Source organism: Bactrocera dorsalis, chromosome 2 (genome assembly GCF_023373825.1).
Source record: "Bactrocera dorsalis isolate Fly_Bdor chromosome 2, ASM2337382v1, whole genome shotgun sequence".
NCBI lineage: Eukaryota > Metazoa > Arthropoda > Insecta > Diptera > Tephritidae > Bactrocera > Bactrocera dorsalis.
In genome coordinates, this window is record NC_064304.1 from 29,653,547 (window position 1) to 29,680,175 (window position 26,629).

General features: G+C 35.5%; 3 protein-coding genes across 3 annotated transcripts in view; 2 read left to right on the forward strand and 1 right to left on the reverse strand.

Moving 5' to 3' along the window:
* Positions 1–813: 813 nt before the first annotated feature.
* On the reverse strand, positions 814–8,624 carry LOC105231949 (transmembrane protein 26). The gene is made up of 8 exons (XM_011213474.4): positions 8,238–8,624; positions 5,647–5,951; positions 5,141–5,321; positions 4,921–5,072; positions 2,188–2,392; positions 2,062–2,118; positions 1,736–1,972; positions 814–1,646 (listed from the first exon to the last, which is right to left on the reverse strand). The coding sequence occupies exons 1-8, from the start codon at positions 8,429–8,431 to the stop codon at positions 1,415–1,417; spliced, it is 1,563 nt and encodes a 520-aa protein (XP_011211776.1). The 5' UTR covers positions 8,432–8,624; the 3' UTR covers positions 814–1,414.
* Positions 8,625–14,370: 5,746 nt separating this feature from the next.
* The window catches only part of LOC105231914 (eukaryotic translation initiation factor 4E type 2), a 145,239-nt gene continuing 132,980 nt past the window's right edge, over positions 14,371–26,629 (forward strand). Inside the window, exons 1-2 of the mRNA XM_011213431.4 lie at positions 14,371–14,811; positions 15,385–15,841. Coding sequence (XP_011211733.1) covers positions 14,780–14,811; positions 15,385–15,841 — 489 coding nt within the window. The 5' untranslated portion in view covers positions 14,371–14,779. The remainder of the gene's footprint in view (positions 14,812–15,384; positions 15,842–26,629) is intronic.
* LOC105231913 (syntaxin-1A) lies at positions 16,348–25,543 on the forward strand. Its single transcript, XM_011213430.4, has 3 exons — positions 16,348–16,699; positions 16,761–19,886; positions 23,005–25,543. Exons 2-3 carry the CDS (start codon positions 19,018–19,020, stop codon positions 23,018–23,020), a joined length of 885 nt encoding a protein of 294 aa, XP_011211732.1. The 5' UTR covers positions 16,348–16,699; positions 16,761–19,017; the 3' UTR covers positions 23,021–25,543.

The following is a 26,629-nucleotide window of genomic DNA, read 5'->3' on the forward strand; positions in this document are numbered from 1 at the left end:
TTTTATATTGGTAACTTCGCTATATCTCGGCAATCGTTTCGGAAATTTTTCATCCCATAATTTAGTTGACCCCTATCTTAAAAATTGTGCATATTCTCTTCGACCACACTTCCACTAAAATGGGTTGTTAATAGAGCTAAAATATAGCATTATTCGAAAAAATTCTGAAATAGAGAGGTCTTCCCCTCAACCGGTAATAGTTATAACTGAAAATTATCAAGAGGTCGACACTTGTTTCCTCTTTATCGACTTTATATAGCATACCAAATTGGACGTAGTAACGAAGTCGACATCTTTTCTCCTAATTTAGCTTTGTAAATTGACTTGAGGTTTCTGGCAAGGAGACTCATTATCGTGTGATTTCTTTAATCTGGCGTACGCCGATGGTATTGATATCATTGGCCTCAAGCCGTTACATCTGCTTCTTCAGATGAGGACAAGATGAAATATCTCCTGTTATCAAACAAGCAGTCGTACCGACTTGGCTCCCTCTTCACTGTTGACAGTCATAACTTCGAAGTCGTGGATATAAGTATATCGTCTATCTTGGAACCAGTATTAACACCAACAATAATGTCAGGTTCGAAATCCAACGCAGAATAAATCTTCCTAAAAGGTGCTACTTCGAACTGGATAAGCGATTGAAAAGTAAAGATCTCTCTCGCCGAACAAAGACCAAACATTTTATGTCACTCATCATCGCCGTCCTCCATGATTGTCCTCGGTCTTCAGGAATAAGGGTAAGGCTGAAAACCACATTTGGAGTCTCTCGGTCTAAAATTTGACTGCACTTAATTATGTGTGAGTCCTCTTTAAATTGGAATGTTGTGAGCGGAGCGGTAGCTCTAATTATGACAAGATTGAGACATTTACAATAGTGTGAGTCCGTATAATAGAGAATGCTTAAAAGTCTTCTTCTATCGCATGAATAAAAAAATGCTCCTTTTGTTTAAAAGCGCACATATTTTATTAATTACAAATTCACTTATGGCAAAGCACTAGCACTAAATTCGCTTAATACTATATACTTGCATACATACACACATGTGCAATTAATATTACATACTTTTTATGTACTAACGAATTTTCCATTACAAAAATGTCGTATAAATCGTACAAAATATCGCTTGAGATGCCACAAAAGGAGCACCCTTTATTTTTACAAAATCTCTTTGCAAGTCTATCCATTTTTTTTAACTTTCCAAATCGTTCAAAAACTCCACACAAAAATTCCAATTATTGTATGGATTTACAAAAATATACAAAGAGAGTAATGTTGTCCTCTTTTACTAATTCCTCAACTGTAAAAATACTTCGATCTTCGTACAATTAAAGGTAAGACCTCACAAGAAACGTAATTACAGCGACTGTGACCTTTTCGGCGGTGTTTAAGCATTTTCTGCTGTAATCACATTTACGAAGATGAGGATGATGAAGATGACGAGGATGTTGTTGTATCCGATGAGTCAGTTGATGTGCTCTCTGATGAGCTGCGCTTACGCTTATTACTCTTCAATTTACGCTCCGAGATCACCTCATAGCTGGGCAATGTTGAATTGCTGGAATCCGATGAACTGCTCGTTGTTGTAGACGAACTGGAGCTACTTGTTGTTTCCTCCATGACGGGTTCGACTTTTTTCGATTTTCTGCCGATGGCAAAAAGAGCAAAAAACAAAAAAAACACATTTTCAATTGACGTACATGAGCTCAGCGGCGAACCTTTCTATCAACCAACTTTTTCTTGTCCTTCTTTTCCGATCTTTTACCGCCGCCGGCATCACCACGTTTCGACTTCTTCGCCTCGACAATATCGCTCTCGACCGATGAGTTGCTGCGATCACGTTTCTTTGACTTTTTATCGCTCCTCTTGTCCTTTTGACGAGCACTGCGCTCATCCACCATTTTTGTGGAGTAGAGATTCTGCGAACTGGCAGTGGAGTAACCAGTGTCCTTACGCTTATGCTTTTTCGATCTTGAATTAGTTAGATGAAGGGGAAAAAAGAAAAATATTTGAAATATTACTTTTAGAAAATTGAATAAAGCGTGTTAACGCGCGCTCACTTATCCTTTTTGTTCTTTTTTCGCGTTACGAACTCGTCCTCGGCGTAGTCACGTGCCCTGCAAAGTATGCATGTATGAAAATATTTTAGAAATTCATGCAAGAAATAAATATATGAGAGTATATACTTTTGTATCTTCCGCTTGACATCGGTACCACGCTCCGTTGATATCATGTATATGCTATTGGCATCGGGATCTTGGGCGCGACGTCGAGACTTGTAGTGCTGCGACTTGTCGCCACCAGATTTTTGTTCGCGCCGATTCTTCCAGAACTCAGCGTTTACTACGTAGAGACGATACAACTGCAAAACTATGACCAACGTGTTTTTACCTGAGACAAGGAATAAATTCAGTTAAATTATACGGCATGTGCTGATGTAAGGCGATATCTTATCGCATATTCGTGAATATAGACTAAGTCTTCTGCACAACTTTAGTAAACATGTTTATTTTACTTCCTAAATACTTTCGAAAAAAGGTGAAATTATCTCAAAAATGTTAGCTTGTGTTGTAGGGATGAAATCACCAAAAACAAAATGGTCACATTTGAAAAAAAAGAAAGAACTGTTTCAACAAGACAAAGCCGTGTCACAAGTCAGTGAAAATGTTAGCAAAAATCCATGAATTTGCTTCGAACTACATTCGCATCCACCATTTTATCAAGGCCGGGAACCTACCAAATGATCTGTTGGAGTTCCATCAATTAGTCCCAGATCCCTAAACCAACAGCCACAAGAGCATCCCCAGATCATTTGGTGTCCTTCTGGATGAAAACTGATTTTTTCCACTCGACAACCATTAAGTCCACACGTATTAAAGGGTCTTTATACAGCTGATCTTTTCCGATTCAAAGAACTTGTTCCTCACATCTTCTGTAGTTTGAAACCTCTTCGAGATGTTTAAATGCTTCTTTATTTTGAAAATCATTATATATAGTATATGGGAGTTGGGGTAGTACCGACCTGATTTTATGTATTAACTATTATCACGCCACATACTAAAAGAGTATTCCCTGGGATTTATTAAGGTACCTCACATACAATCACCAGTCATAAGGAGTAAGGTCTGCCGGATTTTCGAAAATTCTGATCTCAGTTATATGGATGCTAGGTCAAATTTTCGTCCAATGTCCAACTTTAAATATTTTAGGTACAAATTTATATTAGGTATATGGGCCTTAGGGAAGTATTGACCTGATTCAACCTATTTTCAATACGTAGAGTTACTATTGTCAGGAAATGATTCTCTCTGAATTTCAATTGCATATCCCAACATTGACCGATATTTTTGGTGAAAAGTCAACTACAAGCACTGTGTCTATATATTCCGTATCTAGGGGATTGTACAGTTTTGGTTGGACTTGGTCAATTTTTGGTCATAAGGCGACATAATTTAAAGGAATTATTTGTGCAAAGTTTTATCCCGTTATATCAATTGCTTCCTGATTTGTGTACAAGTTGAATAGACTTTAAAATTGTGCTAATATGGGAAGTAGGCGTGGTTGTAGTCCGATTTCGCTCATTTATGCACTGTGACATATGAATATCAGGAGAATGGCACATAATAAATTTCGTCGAAAGCAGTGGAGTGGGTGCCTTATTTCAACAAAAAGTGGACGCTGCCACGCCCGTCGACCAATTTTCACACTGGCTCTAATAAAGACCTGTCGTACCATTTTGGGTGTAAAATTTAGATATCTCAATTTTTACTTAAGTTACAGCTTGCACAGAAGGACGGACGGGCAGACAGCCACCCGGATTTCAACTCGTCATTTCAACCCTTTATCTATCTCGACGTACAACTGTTAGGTGAACAGAACTATCATACTCAGTAGCAACACGCAGCAAAATTATAAAAATGGTTTTGAAAAGTTGGAGGGTCACTATAATCAGTGTATCACTCTAAGAAAATGTAGATCATTATTATTCAAAGTAATGCGCCTTTGAAGTTAGAACATTTTCCCATCTTTATGGCAATTTGTGGATTCCATGTCGAAGGACTGCGCTGATCTGGCGGCCAAGAATGAATCAAACCCATTTTTATACTCTGTTCTGATGTAAACTGTATTTCAGAAAAGGCGGACCGGATAAAATGTTAGTCAGAAGGTGTAAAGTCTGCACTTTTAGGCGGATAAGGCGAAACTTCCCAACCTCTCTGTTTTCCAAAGAGTTTTTAGGGTATCTTGTAAGATGAGGCCGTGCGAAGTAATGATAGAAAATTATGGCCTCGTGTCTAATCATGAATTTCGAGTATTTTTGGGCAATCGCTCACTTAAATTTGTTGTCGGTAACATAATATAGCACACCCTTCTAGTTCCATCAAATACAGAGCAATATGGTAATTTAGCATCATGTACATATCGCTCATTTGCTGCAAGACCGGCATAAATCAAAAAACGTGATTTTTGAGTTAATGCTGCAGAATTGTTCGTTATATCATACTTCATGTTGAGTGAAAAATTCATATGAATACCTCTTATATGCTCCGCTTGAGAAGAGGTGTAAGGTTGTAGTAAGTTGAAAACTTTAAACGCGTTTTCTGAAGAATCGATTTTTTGGACTTATGCGGTCTTGAAGCAAATGAGCGATATATACGTATTCAGCTGCCTCCTTGTTTTGAACTAAAACCAACATGTTTGACTGAGTGAAAAGTGAGATTAAAGCCTTATTCTTTACGTTTAAATAGTGTCAGGCCCTGATCTTTAGCGAATAGCCGAAATTCGAAAACATCGCTTAATGTTTACACGGCCTAATCGATTATTCGATTTATACTAACATTTGTGATGAATAGTGGAATTTGAAAATTCACTATATTTTTGTTCGAAATTATTTTGTATGCAGGTTTGTTGGTGATACTCACATGTGAAAAACACGCTCATATAATTTAAGATTTTATACTGGAATATAATTAGCATGCGCAGCGTTAGAAAAGGAGCATCCTGCAATATCACATTGAGCACAATAGCCCAGACATCGATGCCACAACAGCAGCCATCACAACAATCGGTCGTTCTAAGTAAGATAAATATTTAAATTATTATATAATAATGAATATGAAGTGTCAACTTGAAGCAACATACCCATCATCGTGATGTATGCCGCCGCCGCGTGGACGCCGCGCTCGCGTCGCTGATAAAACAATTGTAAACTGCATCAAGCTCCAAGACCAAATACCCAACGTAAGAAAGACCAAGAGATCGATTTTTATGATATTGACGTCTTTGTAGGACTCGAAAAACTCCATAATATCAGCAGCTGTGCCTATAATTAGAGAAAATATTACTTTATTTACTAGAAAGTATGTTTTTAGGCGCACGCCTTTTAATGTTAGAGTGAAATTTTGAAGTAATAGAACAAATGTCATGGTATTTGTTAAAAATTTAGAATAACTCCGCTCACTCCCCATATAACGGTACTGTATTCTCAACTTATTCTTTACGGTTTTCGGTTTTCTAATTTACAAACCAGGAATCTGGTATTTAATCATTAAAAATTAAACATATACTTTTTCCAAATACTTTATATAGTTCAATCTTTTTTTTTACAAAATTAAAAATAATTATCAAGTACCAAAATATAATCTCACCTATATAGACCAACAACAACTGACTCAATTGATCACGCGTCAAATCGCCTTTCGGCAACATCCAGCGACCGACTATTAAAATAAGCATTAAAAACTGTTCGATCAAAGTGATCCATGTGTCCGGATCAATTTTGAACACGGGCAAATCCAAATCAGCGATCTCCGCTACTTCTTGCAAAATATTCTCATTGCTGCTATTGTTGTTGCTGTGGTTATTATTCAGCTTGCGTGCCACTTGATCTAATTCCAATAGCCAAATGGCCGGCACAATGCTGCTCAAGTATAAAAAGACCGAAGGACAGAACCTGTGAAAAAGGGTGGAATTCAATAAAATAGTATAAATTGAATTAAAAGCAAAGTAAAAACCGAAGCAAGCAAGCTGACTAAGCACACTTGTTGCAACTAAAAAGGGTAATAAGTGGTTACGATGTTAATTAAAGGAAAGAAGGTTGGTATAACTGGAGTATTTTAATGTGAGAGTTACTCATACGTCATGCTGGTCATGGCAGATATTGCACATTGTGAGTGCTCGTGTATGCATTTACATACCTGTGTCTAAATTATGGTATCACATTATACATTGACTTTATTTCTAAATTGGAACTCACTGCTGAATAAATGTTCTTAGTATAATTTATTTACAATTTTAACTAAAATTACACGTTAAAGGGTTAAGTCTAACTAGGCTGAGATTTTCGTCTGCCTAATCCTTCTAGTACAAACGAGAATCCTATGATTTAACATATATAAGTATATATGTTTGTAGTTTTAGTTGAGAACGAAAAAGTTTAGAACCAACCCATTGTTGAACATTTTCTTCACTTGAAATAATAGTTGTAGAGGCATACAAGAAGAACTAATATCCAGAGAGGCTATATACCACATGATATACAAAATATACCTAACACATGCTATAAACTGAAAAACTCAATCATCACGGAATTGTCAAGAGTTCTTTGAGGGGTAGTACCCGTCTCTAGCTACTAGACTAAATCGAGGATAATCCTGTAACCATTTGTGCACATGGTTTGCCCGGAAAGTAATAGAACTGAGTCGATTTAAAAAAATGTATTGAACCAATCGTTAGAATTCTTTAAAAACTTGAAAAATAGCCTCCTTCTGCGTCCATATCTGGACTTTAGGGCGGCTGCTTAATCGTTGGGATATCGGCCTTGGTTTGGTAGCTGTGAGGCAATGTGAGCTGGGGCATTGTCGTGATGCAACTTCCAATCGGCTGCGATGTCTTGTCGGACCCGATTGACACTTTGTTTGAGTCTCTTGAGGACTTCCACGTAAAACTTGGCGTTGAGAGTTGGATCAGGAGGACAAATTCATAGTGGACGATGCGTTTGATGTAAAAAAGACAATGAGCATCGTTTTCGTTTGGATTTGCTCCTTTTTTTGGGCGAGGAGACGCCGGCGTGTGCCACTCGGAAAACACCGCCACTTCTTGCTAAAGCAACATCTGGGTAAGCTCCTTGATTATCGAGGTGTAGTGCACGTCGAATTCCTTCCGATCGACCAAGCTGTCAACATGGAATACTATTTGAGTGTTTGCGCGAAGCTTTTTGTAAAAAGAAGCCGGAATTATGGACCGACAAGTCTTAGTTTTTGCCCCACGACGATGCATGCTCGCATACTCCCTTGAATCTTCGTGAGTTTTTTTGCCAAATTTTCAACCAATATCGCGCCGCAACCTACTTATTAAACTGATTTAGCTCCATATGACTTCCGACCATTCAGCAAACTGAGACGACCGCTATGGGAAAGCCGTTTTGAGTCAATTGAAATTGTTTCGAGGGTTGGAAAAAACCTTGGCACAAGTGCATTGGAGCCAAGGGCGATTACTTTGAGGGGAACAACATAGATTTTGAAGAATGAAATAAGAATTTTAAAATTTTGAAGAAAGTCTTATTATTTTTCGATCATTGTAGTATACACACATACCTACGAATATACAAGTATGTATGTATGTGTACACTGACAAAATTCGTGTTTTTGTTGTGTGCTAGCCAAGCGTTTGACTGCCGGTCAGCCAACTGATAAAGTGGTGTGTTTGTATTTGTTTGAGTTGCGCGTTCTCTGGCTGGAAGTTGCGCATTCTGCTGCGCTGCACAAACACCGTTAAGACAGCGCGATTTGGGTGCGGGAGTATTTACGCGCTCATACACACACACCCATGCAGGCTTAAGTACATATTTATATTGCATGTAATGTGATTTCACTTTTAATTGAAAATCAAAGTTAACCAACAAGCGAATGACGTAATCGCATTGTTTACATTGGAGTAAAGACAAATACACAGACACGCAGACAAACAAGCATACAGGCATGAATCAGGTGAGAAAATTTTTACAGGATAATTATCGCATAATGAGTTCGCCTAAGCAGACACACACACAAACTCATACACGTATGAGCGAAAGTATATCAAATAAATTAGATTTAATAGGCGCTTACGTAAATTCTTCGAAAAAATTAATAAAGAAAAGGGAACAAGCGAACACACACACACACATGGGCACATGAAGACATGTATGCACAAATGCCACGTGAAAAAAATGTCCAAAATTAATTACATGACCCCATACCACCGCCATTCTTGCGTCTTCTTGATCATCAGCGTAAAGATGCCCTCGAGCAGGAGCAGCACCAGCGGTCCACAGAGCGACCAGTAAATGTAGTTCTTCGTATTGACCGTCACTTGCCAAATGGCCAAGATGCTGTGCGCGCCGAAGAAGATGCGCGTCAGAATCGCCTTGAATGTCGAGATGATTTTCGCCATGATTACATAATTGTCGCACCACTTTTGCTCAATTCACATGCTTAAACACTGGACACAAGTACACTTACGCGCACACTAACACACGCACACATATGCGCTTACATACATACACATACGTGTGTATAGTTGTCTACAAAAACCGCAGTGTTTTAAAGAAACCCGACAAAGTTATTGAATTCAAAGGACGAACTGTGCGCCGCGAAGCGCAAACCGCAACTGAAAGTGCAAAGTTTGCTAAACGCTTGTTAAACGCTTTGACCACCAGCGCTTAGGCGCGTTCTTACAGCAATTACTGGCGCACGGCGGTGGGTTTTATGTACTTTGCGTCTTTTATTGAACTCTGCACAGAGGTGCGCAAAGTAATCGGGTTTGACAAGACATGAAGTAATTTGGAAATTTCAACCGTTTATAACCACTACATTGTTATGCGTTGTTACTGTCGTCTAGTTAAGTATCCACAGCTGCAGGTTGAGCTTCTAGCTTGAAGTTGAGTGGCTGAGCTCAATCCCATCTCTTGCAGCTGCATTTTTTCGTCTTTAAAAACTCTAAATGAAATTCGTTGCTCGGTATATTTTTGAAGAATTATACAGTTTTTAAGTCATTCCGTCTTCGTCGACCGGATTGTCGTGACCGCGGAAGAATCCAGAATCTTCGTTTATAATTAGTGCGCTTTTTCACACTGATAAGTTAAATGTAAAACTACTGAATTAGAGTGAACCTTGTGGAGCCGATTTAAAATCCCTTAAATAAATACAATTGATTTTGATGTCCAGAAATGCTAGGCCCAAATGAGCGAATGAAGCGTAATTTTAAGCTAAGTGATGCTTCGACACGTGTGCTCTGCCCAATCCGCAAAAAGGGAGAGAACACAATCTGCGCCGACTACTATGAGCTAAGTCTCCGGAACATGGCATCTAAGGTTCTATCGAGCGTATTGTGTGAAAGATTAAAGCCCTCCTTCAACAAACGGATTGGACCTTATAAATGGGACTTCTGGCCTGGATAATCAACGAGCAAAGGCTAAATTCCACAAGTCATTCATCATTCCCGTCCTGCTATGTGGTGCAGAGGCATGGACGATGATAACATCTTGAGTCGGCGTAATGAGTTTCCGAGAGAAAGGCTCTATTTATGATCCTGTATGAGACAGCGACTACGCTGGCTAAGTCATGTCGTCCGAATGGACGAAAATACTTCAGCTATGAAAGTATTCGACGCAGTACCCGCAGGGGAAGCAGAGGAAGAGGAAGGAAAGACAACGTGGAAAAGGACCTAGCTACACTTCGAATCCCCAATTGGCACCAAACAGCGAAAAGGAAGAAGAACGACTAGCGCGCTGTTGAAAACTCGGCCATAACCCCGTAAGCGGTGTCTGCGCCAATAAAAAAGTAGTAAAAGGGTGAGCCGGAGCAAATGATGGCCAAATGGGCCGTGCGAGATGTTGCTATATGTATGATGGGACTAGAAGAGAATTATTGACTATTCGTTGCTTCCTTTCGGTCAAACTCTTAATTCGAACCTCAACTGTAACAATTGGATCGTCTGAAGGAAGCAATCGCTCAGAAGCAACCAGCTTGGTCAATAGAAAAGGAATTATGTTCCATCAGACTAACACCAGGCCATACATATCAACAGTGAGTCGCCAGGGAATTTGTTAAGAGATACCTTGTAGATCGCATCAGCTGATTACTACCTCTTCCTGTCTGTGGCCAATGATTCTGCTGGTGAATAATTCACTTCAAGAGAAGTTGTTGAAAGTCGATTGTTACATGTTTTTGTCAATAGGTACGAGGGTTTCTTTTAAAGTGACTTTATGCAATTACCTTCCAAACGGTTGACATTTCATCATTAAATAAAACGATGCATATTAGATCTGAATCAAATCATTCTAACTATGCCAAGTAAAACCTTCAATTTAATGCAAAAATAATGAATTCCTTTTCACAAGATCCATACTTCGATAATGTCTTAAGTAGCTAAAGAACCGAGTAATTGATCACGTGGTTACTTGCACTTCTGTTCAACCAAACAATGAAAACGCTTTAAAATTTATGCGAACAGAGAAATCACTTAGCAGGTGAGGTTAGTCACTTACTACTCCCAAGCAAACAAAGTCATACGCTCTGCAAATACAACAACATGAGACCCGTGTCATGAAACTATTGTCCTGTCGAACTCGCTATTAAAAAACGCAAAGCGCTGAGCGCATCCAGCGCGCTGCTGCTTCGCTCTCTTCTGCTGTCACTAGCTGTGATGATGATGACAATGATGACGTTTGCGGTGCTGACAAAGATGATAATAATGTTGATGACTTTCCATTTCTTTACACTGACATATAGAACAATTTAACGGTTATTCGCAGCGCGGTCGAGCCAGAAGAATAAACAAAGTTGACAGCACGACTTGCTGTGCAGTGAGTGGATAGGTGCGGATCCATACACATATGTACATAAGTTTGACGGCGTTTTGACGACTGAAAAACTTGAAATGATCGGGATTAGAACCAGAGGAATTGGCTGGAATAATTCTCGATTCAAGTCCATAGTTTATCTTTATTTAAAAACTAAAAAAGTAAGCAGTTTAATACTATGGGTGAATTACTGTCAACATAACCTAGATTTTTGACTACTTTGACGTATTTTTTTGGCTTCGGCTCACCTTTGTCACGATATTAGGCCGATTTATCGCCTGTTTCCAATCGTAAGCATGATCCAAAATTCATCCGTCAATAATAATACTTTTCATGACATCCTAGTAGTCGGAAAGAATTGTTACACAGGCGTTCACGCGACGCTGTTTTTCGAAAAAATTAGTAATTTTGAAACCAATCGTGCTTTCACTTTTCTTAGGCTCAAATGAACCTTCAAAAAGGTTTTCACTCCGATATTCCAACGATGATTGTAAGATCTCTGACTTTTAATCGTCGATTCTCAAGCAACAATTCCTTTAATTTATTGACGTGTTGATCATTAGTTGATGTTGATGGCCGTTCTGGACGTGGTTCCTCAGACAGGCGTATAATAAACTCTTATTATACTATTATTTTAATGTGACATTTGGCACAGATATCACTGACAGCGATACCAATCTAAAACAGAAATACTTACGAGTGGGTTCTCGGGCGTCATTTAAATTAAAAGTCTTACTGTTTTTGCCCACAGTAGTGGGTACATAGTAGAACCCTTTGCTAATTATCGAATAACTCGAAAAATATTTTTCAGATATAATACTTTAAGAAAATTCTGACCAACCCGAGCCCTATAACCCCATAAGAAAAAAACTTCAATCACTCAAACAATTTTTGAGAGAAAGCAGCTCCTAAGGTGGTCCACCTGGATACCTGGAAACAACAATATAATAATAGTATTTATAAGAAAAAATTTAAATTTTAAGTAAACAAATTCATTATTTATTATCTCAAATAAACTCAAACTCAAGAAACCATTGAGTCTCGTCATGAAGATGGTACATTTTAACTGCCTGTGCCACTCATAGACACACAGAGTAAGCAATGACGCCGCCCACACCCACTCAACGCTGTTAAATGGTCTCCAGCACGTTATTGCTGCGCTCTTTGCTTTGTGTGCGTGTTAATGTGTGCGACCTTTGACGTGCATGTGTTTGTTCTTTATGAACTTTGTGTTAATGGTGGTGATGACTGTTGAAAACAAATTTGCGGCTGACCACTAAACCATTGGGCTGAGCCCCACCCACGCTGGCGGCGGGAGGGATGACTTTTCAATCACTGCATGACACTGAGCACTTTAATCACGTGAGGTCAATGTGATTTGTGCAGTTATTGATATTCGATGGCAGCTTTAAACGCTCACAGAATAACTTTATAGATATCTGTATGTTTTTCAAACTTAAAGTCCCAAGATAATGGGGAATATACTTTAAAATGGCTGGTTTCTTTTAGAATATAATAATTTTGTTGACATAAGACTTTGTTTGTAAGTCCTAAATGCAGCATGAGAAGGAGAATTGATATCCAAACAGATGTCCGTCAGTTAGATCAGGAACTTTCTACCATACCTGTAAAATGCCATAGTAAGGAAATGCAAGCAAGTAAGGAAGGACTAAATTTGGGTGTAACCGAACAACCGAGGTGTTTCCAATTTTTATATTAAAAACTGTCACAAAGTATTAAATATTCAATAGTAATTCCCGTTCTGTAAAGAATTTGTTTCACGCGTTTCTCTCAACTTATGGTCAACATAATCGGCCTACTGAGCGTACTCTTCGCAACACCATCACCCATCTTGAGAAGCAGCATTTAGGCATATGAGGAAAAAGTTAACCAGAGAAAGGGAAATCCACACACTCGGAATAAGGGACTTCGAACTCGGTTTTCCTTAATACCAAGGGAAAGTCGGAATTGATTGCAATAACGATACATACATAGATATGACTCAAGTTAACTCCCACACTGATCGAGATATTAGCCATAAAGCCTGCCAGAATAACGAAAATCATTATTTATGGGCCGATTTAATTAATTTTTAACAGCGCTCATACTATTACCAAGAAGAGATTCTCACAACCCATCTCGGCCCACATTTTCAGTAAAAAGTTAGCCTTAGATAAGCCCTTTTGTGTCATCTCGGATGTAAAATTTAATGTCTCAGGCGCATTTATTTATTGAGTTATCACATAACCTTATATGGCGAGTGGGAGGGGTTGTATTGTCACGAACAAATTTAGTGTATTTAGCTTTGGTGGTTTGATATGCACATTAAGGGGAGGGTGGTAGGGGTTTCAAGGTAAAAAAGACTTTTTTTATTAATTTATTTCTCAAATCTGGATTGAGTAATTTTATTCGGACCTTTTGTACATTATAGAGCACACTTTTCACACTTTTGACAATGTCCTGTAATTTTTTCATGCCGAAATATTGAGGCATAAGCCGGTAACAGTGCTTTCCGCAGAACGTCTTGAGAAAAACCTTAAATCGGCTGGAAATTATCCAAAAATCAAAAACCAAGAAAAATTTGTTAAACTATAATCAAATCTTCCCTTCATCGTTCTCTGATAATTTTTTTTTTGCATTCAAAAATTTTTGGCGGCCATCTAAAGTGTAAACCGTTATTTTCCACTAAAAATCCCGCCATTTTGTGGGTGGAAAACACCCTTAATGAAAAAAAAATATTTAATAAACGTTGGGGGCGGTGTTTTATATGTTAAAAATGTGTTCAAAGTTTGAAATGAATCGAACAAGTAGTTTTTAAATGACGGACTTTGAAAAAGTAGTTTTGAGAAAAACGCGTCGGCAGCTGCACTTCTATCCCGACCGCCCTCAGCTGTTAGAGTTAGAGCGTTAAAGGCCAGGAGACTAATAAGACGATAACTCTAAGAATATTACTTCTATCGACTTAAAATTTTAAGAACATATTCTTGAAATGTTAAACAATAAGATAAGACAAAAAAAATCGATTTTTCGAAAGTGAAAACCCCTACCCCCGTTCCTTAAACTTACACACTTTTTAAAAATTTTTAAAACGCAGATGTCCCTTCCTAATGCGGATAGTTTCTGGTGATACAAACAACCGTTAGATGAACAAAACTATTATACTATGTATTGTTTCCCTTGGCAAACTAATAATGTTGATATTATAGGCGAACAAATCGGGTCACGCCCAAGAAAAGCTACTACTTTAATTAGATACTTTGAAATTTGGTCGTAATAAAAAAAAATTCGTTTGGAAAAAAGTAAACTTTTAAATTTTATTCACTTAGCTGATTTATATTTCATTTTGATAGCTTACTTTTTTTACCAACTGTATATATAATATATTGAAATTTTTTTTTTAATTTTTACTAATTTAAAATCTAAAGGTTAAGTGAATTAAACTGTTTGGACAACCCTGCCTAATGCAACCATGTTTGTCTTCTAATCTGAATTCAACGTGTTGTTGCACAAAAGGAAATGTCAAATTTTGACAATTTATAAGATTGTATTTAAAAGCAAACTCAGAAACAATCGCAAGGAACTTTTTTGAAAACTATTGGAATTTTTTGGCCATTTGCACTTTTATTATTAATTAAAAATTATCAATAAAAAGATATCGTAACGTATACACAACGCGCTTTCATCGGAAAACTGTGATACGTAGTGAATAACGCGTAATAAAAGCACGAGAAGCTTCGCTGAAATTGGAGCAGTGATTAACACGGATAATTTGCTGGCAGTGGTAGCGGTAGGCGCACTAACTGCAAAGCATTGACAACAACACAACAAACCATCAGCTAAGACCTTTGGGAGCACCAAACCCTTAGCACAACACTCTCGAGCCCATCGAATTGTCAACGGACATCTTGTAACTTCCAATAACACTGTATACTCAAGTTATGGACAAAATGCCAGCCAAACAGTACGAATCGTAAGTGCTGCGTCCGTGTGTTAGCTAACTTCTAGCCATTGGAGAAAAGATAGCTACAACCAACACTCGTTCCATATGATATTTAGGATCTGCTGTAATTTTTTATTTTTAAGTCTCATGACTTAAAATAGCACATCGTGTTGTCCATTCAAACAATGTTTAGAATATAAACAAATGTTCGCGTGTTATCGCTTATTGTTTAGGTTATGTTTTCGTAGGGCGACGTTGACACAATTTCTGTTATATTGGCAAAGACAACAAAACGGATAATATAGTTTAATTAATTATTGACATAACTTAAATTTCTGTTTAATTCAAATTTAATTGAAAATGTTTTAATATGCCGACTATCTCAATTACGGTTATAACGTAATTGCATTGCAAAAATTAATACGTTATTTCAAGTTTATTACATTTTGGAAATTTGTGTATAAACAGCACAAATATGTAATAGTCAATCTCGAAGAAACATTTGTTTTAAAAAAGCAAATTGTAATTGGTTGTAGTTTTTTTGAAATACAATATTATATAAAAGCATCAAACTTTTACTAAATCATTTCACATCTTTTACAGTAAACCTTGGCCAGATCTGGCTGACAGCGATGACAGTGACATGGAAAATGAAATAGATGTAGATAAACTGCCACCCTTAGAAGTTGGGCCGAATGAGAACCGCCTGCAGCATACATACTGCCTTTGGTTCTCACGTAAGGGGACACATCGTGCCACGGATTATAGCAAATCACTACATGTTGTAGGACGCTGTGCCAGTGTACAACAATGGTGGTCATTGTATTCGCATCTTATACGGCCAACAGCTTTGAAACCCTATCGGGAATTAAGCCTCTTTAAACAGGGTATAAAACCGATGTGGGAAGATCCAGCAAACACAAAAGGTGGCCAGTGGGTAATACGTTTACGGAAGAATAAAATTGATCGTGCGTGGGAAAACGTTTGTATGGCAATGTTGGGTGAACAGTTTCTCGTCGGTGATGAGATATGTGGGATAGTACTGACAACAAAGTATCCGGTAAGTCCAAGTATTTCTAATTACTATTGAAATGATATGAAGCCAGTGCAGATATGCAGTATGCCAGTGGAATAACAAATGGTATTCGTGTAAAGTGAGTACTTCTTTATAAAGGAAATTTTAGTGCAGAGTGAAGATTTAAATTATTCCAAACACTTATACAAACATGTTTTTCTTTTAAATCTCTTTATACATTTTATAACATGATAAAAAAGGTTGTAAACGTGGTACTAATGCGATATTTGTTAAAGAAATTCTGTATCCAACTCATTACTTCAGTATAATATCGTTAATCGCTTTTATTAATACAAAAAAATATATAATTGAAAACTCCTAGGATGGAACCAATAATGTATCGATTCCAAATTATCTACATGCATCTATACTAATTTTTATTTAATGAAATGTTTTCCATTCATAAAATTTAAATTCCTTTGTGGGTTAAATTTTTCCCTTTTCTGCAATGCGGTATTACTGTTCATTACGTTGAATGACATTTCATTACGTGAACGAATAGTCAAAAGAGAAATGTCAAAAGTGCAAACACAAAAATACAGCATAAGGGAATTGCTTCTGAATTAGTTTATTCAATTTTGAGCTTAATTATCCAATCGTAATTATTTATCTAAATAGATACAATTTGTAAACAGAAGTAAATAATTTTACATCGATTCTCATTTCGATATATACGGTATTTATGTTGGTTTTTGGTGTTGTTTTAATTTGTGGCCTTTGACGTAATAAAAAGTGGTTGTCAAACGATATACAGCGAAAATGTGGATTAATGCATAATTAAAAGGCTGTCAAATAAGGAATATAATATTGGAGAGTTAAATTGTGTAATCAACGCTAATACTGGTAAATCAAAAGATAATAACAAAACTTTCCAATTTTAACAAGTGCTCCTTCAATTTTTTAGTGAAAATTTGCCGGGAAGATTCAACTTAGGTTGGACAACTAATAGTGACAACAACGGCAGAGAAATAGCCTCCAAAAGATGAACCGCTGAGTGCAACTCTTATGCCTCCCCCGATGGAAAATATATACAACGCAAACGCACTAGAGAGACTATCCACACGAGCGTACGAATTCCACATTCGTGTACGGGTGAATACCGATGCAGTCTTAGTTTCATACAGCAGCGCTCTTGCTACTTTCATTAGATTGTGAAGAGCCAGCAACGCGTCGAGAGCATTTTCCGGACGTCCGTGCTTTATAAACCGTGACCAAAAGAAAATCAGTCAACGCTGACACTGGCCCTTTTTTTTATTACTTGAGGGTCACACAAAAGGAATATATTATTCACAAAACATATTTTTGTAGAAAGAAATACGAAATTAGTGAACAAAGTGATTATCACGCTACTCCTGAAGCGTCTATATTTTATTTAATCTGTACTGACGTACCGCCGCATAAACGGTGTAACCGCGCGCGTACGCGTTCGGTTGTAAAAAAGACCCTGAGCAAAAATCGATTTTTTCTTCATTTTACACGCTTCTAAAGAGAATTTACAACAACAGTAGTAGCTAAAAAGGCTACTCACATATATATAAAGAAACTAGTTCAAAACTAAAGTTATATTAAAATTTGTGAAACATTTTTGGAAACTTAAGGGAATACTAGTCCCATAAATGTGATAAAAGTGGAAAATAAAGAATTCAAATAACGAAAGTAAAGAAGAGGCAAAAACAACGTGATAGAAAACCCGATACACAAAAACCATCTACCAACAATCAAAATCCAATCCACTCTCATTCATAGCTGCTTTGGCGTTCTAGTAACAATTTGCGCTGATTTTTGCCATCATAACCCACCCCTCTCTATTGTTGTTCGGAAGCTTTCAACGATAAGCTACATTTTCGACATTGTGCTCGTCCAACAGCGTCATCACCTTCATCGTCATCATAAGCAGCGAACGCAACAGCAGATACCAACAATTTTTCTCCCTGCGCGTGTGTTAAATTATACCATTGAGTACTCCAAGTGCTGGTTATAAAAGGTGTTTATCAAAAGGAAAGCAAAAAATTCGAAAGCTTACAATTTGTGGATGTGAAATAATATAAGAGCTACCACTCACAAGATAAAATTTAATTCTGTATATAAAATATTTAATAAAAAATACAACTGTTAGCACTTAAAAAAGCTACAATCAGTCTGTGAATACGAAAATAACACACAAAAGTGAGGCAGAAAGTGAGTCATGCTGCCGTTGCTATTGTCGCTTAAGCTATCGCTATCGTCGTCGTTGTTAATGTCGCCCAAATTATTGTCGAGTGTCGTTGTGGATATCGCAGTAAATTGAATTTGTTGACCGTGAGCATTGCCTTCACCCGCTACACATACCAATACCCACACGTTTAAATTCATTCTGCCCCCTCTAACAACGTGAAATAACAAATGCTAAAAATTCGTATGCTGATATAATATTCACTCTCAACAATAACTTGCAATATATGTATAACGCAATCAAAGAGGCAGTGTTATAGTGACAAAAATAAGAGAAAAAGTCAATAATTTAATTCAGAAATATCAAAAAGCAACGCCTCAAAAAAAGAACTATTGCCAAGACAGCGGTACGGCGGCTGGTTCCAAACGTCCGCATTTCGCAAGGAAAAATCGATAATTGTCATACGAACGGGCCACAAACAACCGCCCGCGTCCACCCACCACCGCAAAAAAAAATATTCAGGCGTGGAAAGTGTTGCACACACGAAGTACGCTGTGAGACCGACAAAATTAGCAGTGATAAATGGAAAAGCAAAAACGAATTGGCGTATAAAAGAAAAGCAAAAAATTGTATTGTGCTGGTGTCAAGTTCACCATAAGTATTATATGAAAATTCAATTAATACAATTTTGAAACAAATAAGTGATAGGCTAAATTAGGAGCATTAACTGCCACAAAAAAAATTATAAACAACGTCTTGAAATTGAGCAAAACTATATCCCCTGTCCCTTGAAAAAATCTACTGAAAATTTAGCTCAACAAAGCCAACGAACGACAAAATTAGTCAACGAAAATAAGTCAGCTAATATAAAGTTAAAATTAGAATACAAATTAAAAAAAAGTTGAAAGCAAACGCACTGCTTAAGAAGTGTTTCAGTGAAAAAACGTGAACCACAAAAAAAAAAAAACAATTTCAAACACTTCAGTTCTTGAATAAATAAAGCTGCAAAATGACAAAAGACAGATTAGCCGCACTTCACGCAGCCCAATCCGACGACGAAGAGTCCGAGGAAGTGGCTGTCAATGTGGATGCCCATGATTCTTACATGGATGAGTTCTTCAAGCAGGTGGAGGAGATACGTGGCATGATCGATCGCGTTCAAGACAATGTCGAGGAAGTGAAAAAGAAGCATTCAGCTATACTCTCCGCCCCTCAGTCAGATGAGAAAACCAAGCAGGAGCTTGAAGATTTAATGGCCGATATTAAAAAGAATGCAAATCGTGTCCGTGGCAAGCTAAAAAGCATCGAACAAAATATAGAGCAAGAGGAGCAGCAGAACAAATCGTCCGCCGATTTGCGTATACGCAAAACACAACATTCAACGCTATCACGAAAATTCGTCGAGGTGATGACAGAATACAATCGCACGCAAACGGATTACCGAGAGCGTTGCAAAGGTAGAATACAACGTCAGCTGGAGATTACCGGACGTGCAACGACCAGCGAAGAACTGGAAGACATGTTGGAGCAAGGCAACCCAGCAGTATTCACTCAAGGCATTATCATGGAGACACAGCAGGCCAAACAAACGCTGGCCGATATAGAGGCTCGTCATGCTGATATCATGAAATTGGAGACATCGATCAAAGAGCTACACGACATGTTCATGGATATGGCTATGTTGGTGGAGTCGCAGGGCGAGATGATCGATCGCATTGAATATCATGTGGAGCATGCTATGGACTATGTGCAGACGGCAACGCAAGACACAAAGAAGGCGCTTAAATACCAGAGCAAGGCGCGCCGAAAGAAGATCATGATCCTGTTATGTTTGACTGTGTTGGGTCTCATAGTTGCTTCATATCTTGGCCTTACTGTGTAAACGCAATTACATTATTACTACTACATGTTTATTATTTATTTACATACATATAGTTAAAACAAAAAAGTATAGCAACAAAAAAGTAATTACAATTATTATAACTAGTTATTAGCTCTTATATCGCACGCTCGTAGTACGAGTAAAATGTTTTGAAAGCCTCAAAAATATAACCAGCAGCGGTCAACTTAGCTTGGCTGCTGCTGGCAAGCATTAGAGAGCTGGAGTAAGAGAGCGATAAGAGTCTCCGTATAGTAATGCCATGCGGCCGTAAATGCCGCCAATTTGTAAGCTGCCTTTGCGGCCTATTTGGTGAATTATTACATACTTAATTACCTAATTAAATGATTAATTGCTAAAAAAAACAACATATAATTATACTGTATTTGCTATATTATGAAATCTTATTGATTACTGTTATAATGCGAAGCAACCACAACTTAAAAGGTATAAAAAATATATATACACTAAAGAAAAATGCAAAAAGTGAGAAAATGAAAAGGCAAATCTTAAAATAAAGAAAAAAATGCATTAAAATGCCAAAAGAAAAATTATAAACTAAATCAGCATTAACATTAATAAACGAACTTAAGCAAAACATAGAACTATTTATTGTACTTTCCAACCCTTCATAATTGTTGATAAGAATTTCCGGTTAAAAGTTTAGTCACAAATCAGTTGAAGGTCTTTTCATTTTACTTGCTTTTAAGCGTAAAGTATAAATACAAAAGCAAAGCAAACAAACAAAAAAATAATTATTATTATTAAAAATTAATAAAGCAAAATCGACGCTGAGAGCGCATTTACAAACATTTTTAAGAATAGCTCGTTTCACACAATTTTCAGTTGAATTTACACACAAAAAAAAATTATTATGATTTTGAACTCCTCGAAATCTCATATTTGTATTATAAGAAAAATAACACGCTATGTATTTACTTACATGCATACAAACTTATTGCATATTTCTCTAGTTAACTCTTATATAGCAACAATTTATTATTAAAAATAAAACTAAAAACAAGTTAAAACTAACAAAAAAAACTATTTACTTATTAAAAACATATAATCTCTCTATATAGAAATCTCTTTATATATTGGAAAACTCAATTGAAATAAAAAATATATAGAAAACTAAAGTGAAGTGAATTAAATGAAATTAATTGAATGAAAATTGCATTGCATTGCATGGAAATTGCAAATTAAAGTCGTTAAATAATAATAAAACAAAAAAAAACATACACACACATTAAACAATTGACAGTAAAGTAAAAATAGCAAAGTAAAATTCAACAAAACAACAACAAACACACACAACATACTTGCACATATGTAAAAAGTGCATTCACACACAGTTGTGCACGCGTTCACATAAAAACACATACATACATACATATGTAGCGTTAATTAAATATAAATATTAACTTAAAATGCAACACTTAATAAGACTTTATGCCGATTTATTAAACATTAATGTTTGTTTTCTGAAAATGTATTTATTTCATTGTTACCTTTACACTTTCACATATTTACATATATAAATATGTATTTGTTTTTATATATTTAGCGCAAAAATAATCACTTGAGTTTTTCCACCATTTAATTTACAGGTTGATAGTTATTTGCTTGATTATTTAGTTATGTGTAGATAAGATTACGCTTTCGAATGCTGGCACTTTTATGTGGTAGTGATAACTTTTTCAAACTGCTTTTATTTTATTGTGATAAGCACGCGCGCTGATACGTTGCATAGCGCGATAACATGTGAAATTATATACATATGTATATTATACATATATAGACGCGTAATTACGGCTAATTGAGGCTTGAGAGAAGCTTACGAGCTGTTTGAAAGTTGTAGTAAATCGTGTTAAAATTTTATTTCAAAACACCAGAATTTATATACATACTCCTATATGTTTTCCAGATCATTTTTTAAGATACATACTTATTTAAAAAGTTTTATATTTTTTGTTTATAGATTTTTAAGAAATATTTTGTTAATTTTTTCTTTTACCCCGAAGATTTCAAATTACATGCAATTTTTGAATAAAATGTGTTTTCTTTATTTTGTTATAGTTTTAGTTTTTAATACCAAATCACAGCTTAAAATTTAAAGTTATATACATTTTTTTAATTGTATTTTTATAAATTATTTTGTCCAATATAAAAATTGTGTGTGCTCAAGCTTAACTCAAGCCAAATTTGAAAGCGTAATAGATCTCATTTAGCTAAAAACTGCTATAATAATAATTTTTTTATAACTTTTATCGACTTATGCTCGCATTATAATAAAAATAACATTTAAAAATTAAGTGCATTAGCTGCTTTACTTTTATTATTATGATTATCTTATTTTATTGCTAATATTCTTTATTAAAACACAATTTTATATTATTTTATGCTTGGCTAATATTTATATTTAATTTTACATAATACGAGTACCCTAAGGTAATATTACCACTAACACATATCTCATCATATAACAATCATTTCGTAATACTCACAATATGTTTTTGTTTATTTTTTTCTTCTTTTTCCTTCTTTTTTACTTTTGTTTCGCAATCTCAACTTTACAATGCGTTCGTTGTTTTACATAACACGCAATAAAAAATAAAATTAAAATAAATTACCAAAACAAAAAATTAAACAACAAAAAACATTGAATATCAAATGGGAACACTTTCACCCGTAACAACAAAAACAACTATAATAACTCCACACTCTGCATGCCAACAATGAAAATGTACCAACCAAACCGACTAACAACTATAACAAATTTTATTTTGGATTATTAACACTGCATGGGCACATTTGTGCGTTTTGCCTCAACTAACATAAAACAACTGTTTGCTGCTGCCACAACAACATGATGCCGGCTTGTTGTTTATTATTTTTAATATTAAAATGGTTTTTTGTATTTCATATTTTTTTTTCACTTTCTGTTTTGTATTTTTGAAATTTTTTTGGAATATTTTTCATACTTTGTTCAAATTATGTGCATAATTTTTGTTAAAAACTCACCAACCGCTGCCAAACACTATCAACATCACAATTATTTGTACGTTATTTATTTGAATAAATTAAATATATACTTTTTTAATTTGGCAACATTAGCGGAAAAGTGATATAACGAAAAAAAGTCATAATAAATATACACATTTGCTGCTGTTGCACTTCGTTAACTTAAATATTGTTTTCTTTGAATCGCCTGCCCAAATTATGTAAGCTCTTAGCCACGCATGAGTACGTACATACATAAGTACGCCTACTTTTCATTGCAACTGCTGCATATCACGTCATCATCACATGAGCGATCAGAACGTAAAGCAGCTTGCGGTTGGTAGCTCTTTTTTTAATAGAACACTAAGCAAAGCTTGTAGCTTTCATGAATGCATTTATGTAGACGCATAGCGAGTGCACGCACCCAAAAATATTTTGTTTTTTTTTGAAATGTCACAACTTTTGTGGGTGTGGCATACCTACTTGCATATGCATTGTATTTTTTGTATGTCACAATTGTCATGTGAGGCCGAATGGGAGAATGCCTTGCAAAAAAAAAAATTAATAAACAAATTAAAACAATGCTAAGCATATTACAAACACCTATGTACCTCTCACACACACACAAATGGGAATGCAAAAAAAAACGAAAACAAATAATGGCAACTACAACAAAAAAAAACATAGTTTGCAACTAAGCGCACCTTCAAGCACCCTTAATTTAACTATGACCAGCACCCATAACGCGGTAACTTACCCGACCGACCGCCCGACAAATTGCACTTTAAACGATAGCAACAACAACAACAATAAATAACAAACAAAGCGCATGCACTTTTGTCCGCTGCAAATGCAAGGCAAGCAAAATGCACGTCAAACGAAATTTAAGCCGCCTCTCTACTAACAATTGCACGCCAATGATGCACGCAATAAATTGAAGATAAATTGAGAAAATCGAAAAAATGCCATAAATGCGCCTCGCAGCCTGTTCGTTTGCGAAAAAATATATTTGCTCACAAATAATTTGCGGCTCCTTCGCTTTATATCATATTGAATCGAAAAGAACAAAAGCTGCCAATCAATGTACGATCATCGCCACAAAAGGAATGTGCAATGACAAACGCTAGCGACCTACCAACCGCCAACAAGCCAACCTTGCCACCCAGCCAAGCGCCCAACTAACCAACAACATAATTAGAAATAAAGCATATGCGCCAATAAGCAGCAACTGCTTGACAGCTAACTGTTTTGTCGTTGGTAAGTAGTCAAAGAAATAAAAACAAAACAAAAAAAAAATAATAAAATTAAAAAAATATAAAATATTATCGCAAATAATAATTGTTGTTGTTGGTACACAAATATTGGCTGGTTTAAGCGCTGACTAAAGCAATTTATACACAGAAATGTGCAATGACGAAATCGTTTTTTATTTATGTTGTTTTGTGCGAAATTAGAAGGCATAGCTTTTCTTTGTGTCAAATGTGGCGGCCTTGTTGGAACAAACGTTTTTCTTGCGTTCAGCAGCAAATTATTATTTCGTATATTTATAATTTATTTTGTTGTTATTATGGTATATTTATGATAAAAATTAAACAAAAAAAATCAACAAAAACACAAAAACAAAAAACAACAACAAAACAGCTGGTGCATATTAAAATTATTGATAAAAATGTTTAAATCTTTTGTTGTAGCTTCTAAATATGTGATTTCTATGGATTACGATAACAAAATAGTTTTATAATATTATTACATACATATAATAACAAAAACAACTGTGTTAGTTAAGTGAAAAGTCAATTACCTACACAACCTAATATTTATTGTGTTTTCCTTGCTAGATGCGTTAGCTGCATACAATTAGCTTGTTAATAGCAAAATTTAGTAAAATATGCATAAACGCATTACAGCAACAGTGTCACGTCCGCTACGCAACAACAGCAAGAACAACAGCGCGTGTTCATATATACCTAAAGCGTACCATATAGTATGTATATAATTGTATGCCTACTCCACTCGTCACCGCTGTGTGCATTTTTACTGCGTTCCACAAATTTTATGTAATTTTATTTATAAATACTTTTTTTTATAAATATTTGCGTATTCTCTATGTATAAATAGCAAATGTTTTGTGATTTCCTTTTGATTTTCCTGTCGTTTTTATGTTTATGTTAAGCATTAAATTTAGTAGTCGCCAATTAAATTTGTAGCAATTACGACCAAAACATTATACTTAAGTACTTATAGCATATTATATTAAATAAATATACATACATACTTACATTACTACATTTATGCTAATTTGATATTATTAAATTTTGTAAATTTGGTAAAGACAAAAACAAAACAAATCAAAACAAAAAAAAAAAATGGAAAAAACTAAAAAAAGCAAGCAAATTAATTTGTATGAAAGCAAACTTAAATTTTAGTACATCTTATGTAGTAGTTTAGTATGGTGTTACCTAATCGATAAAAAGCAATATGAGCTAAATACATACATACATATACGTATATATATATATGCATATATATATGTGTAAAATTCCATATTTCTTATATAATGTAATTATGCAATGATTTAGAAAATTTAAAAATTCGATTTCTAATAAAATAAAAAAAATTTGCCTTAGGAGGTCATTTGTTAAGTAAAAATCAATTTTGGTATTTTTTATTTATTTGGAATGTATGGAGTGGGTTTTTTTCTCTTGTGCTTGCTCTATTTCAAAATAATTATAAAATACGTAGCAACTAGTATGCATCGTAAGCTTAGCTAGTTTGTCGTCTATATTTTTCCTCACAAGCTTCCTTCTACAAGCATAAATTTTGTTCAGAAAAGAAAGCAGTTTTCTGGCAGTTTTAAAAATACTTCAGATTTGTTTTTAATCGAAACGCTTTGTCATTGCAGGCAACTTAACTTCTGATTATTTTAATATGATAACTTTTATATCTCCTTCTGGGCCACCATAAGGGATTTTCTCACACTTTCTGTATTTTCCCTAAGAAATGTTATTTTAAACTTTGGTTAGGATCTCAGTATAGCATCCATAAAGTTTTTGTAAGTTTTCTAAATTCGCATTAATAGTCCTTCCCAGCCGGAAATTCGAAGTTCTCTGTTTCCTAAACTCAAGCTGCTGATATGAAAAAATTAAAACATGATGTTGTTGTTGTTGTAGTGTCATAAAACATTTTCTAAAAAACTACGCGCAATCTTTATTCTGATACAGAAAAACTACCTTAGTGCGACGGTTTAGAAAACAGTTGGATTTATTTGTTTTCTTTAATGCCTCTAAGTTCCCATGGAAATCTCACTTTTGGAATAAAAAAAACTTAACTAAAATGATTATTGTATCATATGCAAAAAACATATTTTAATTTTGGTCTTATACCCGAATAATATTTTGAAAATAGTTCATATACATACATAAGTATGAGTGATCAGAGACCCAAAAGAAATCTGGAAATGTTGAAAGCTCGATGCTTTACTTTGTTGAGAAGCCACTAAGAAAACAACCGATGCATTTGTTACTGTTTTTTTTATACATGAGACTGGGTAACATAGTTAATTGTAATAGCTATCTATTAAAAGCTATTCGGTTTTCTGAAACACTCAAACCTTCAATTATTATTGCTAAGCTCAGTTGAAGCTTTTTTTCAATATTTGGAGGCTTGTAGGGTAGTGGAATTAAAAAGTCAGTGCGGTAAGTAGCGAGGAGCCGAAGAAAATCAATTAATCATATTAAGG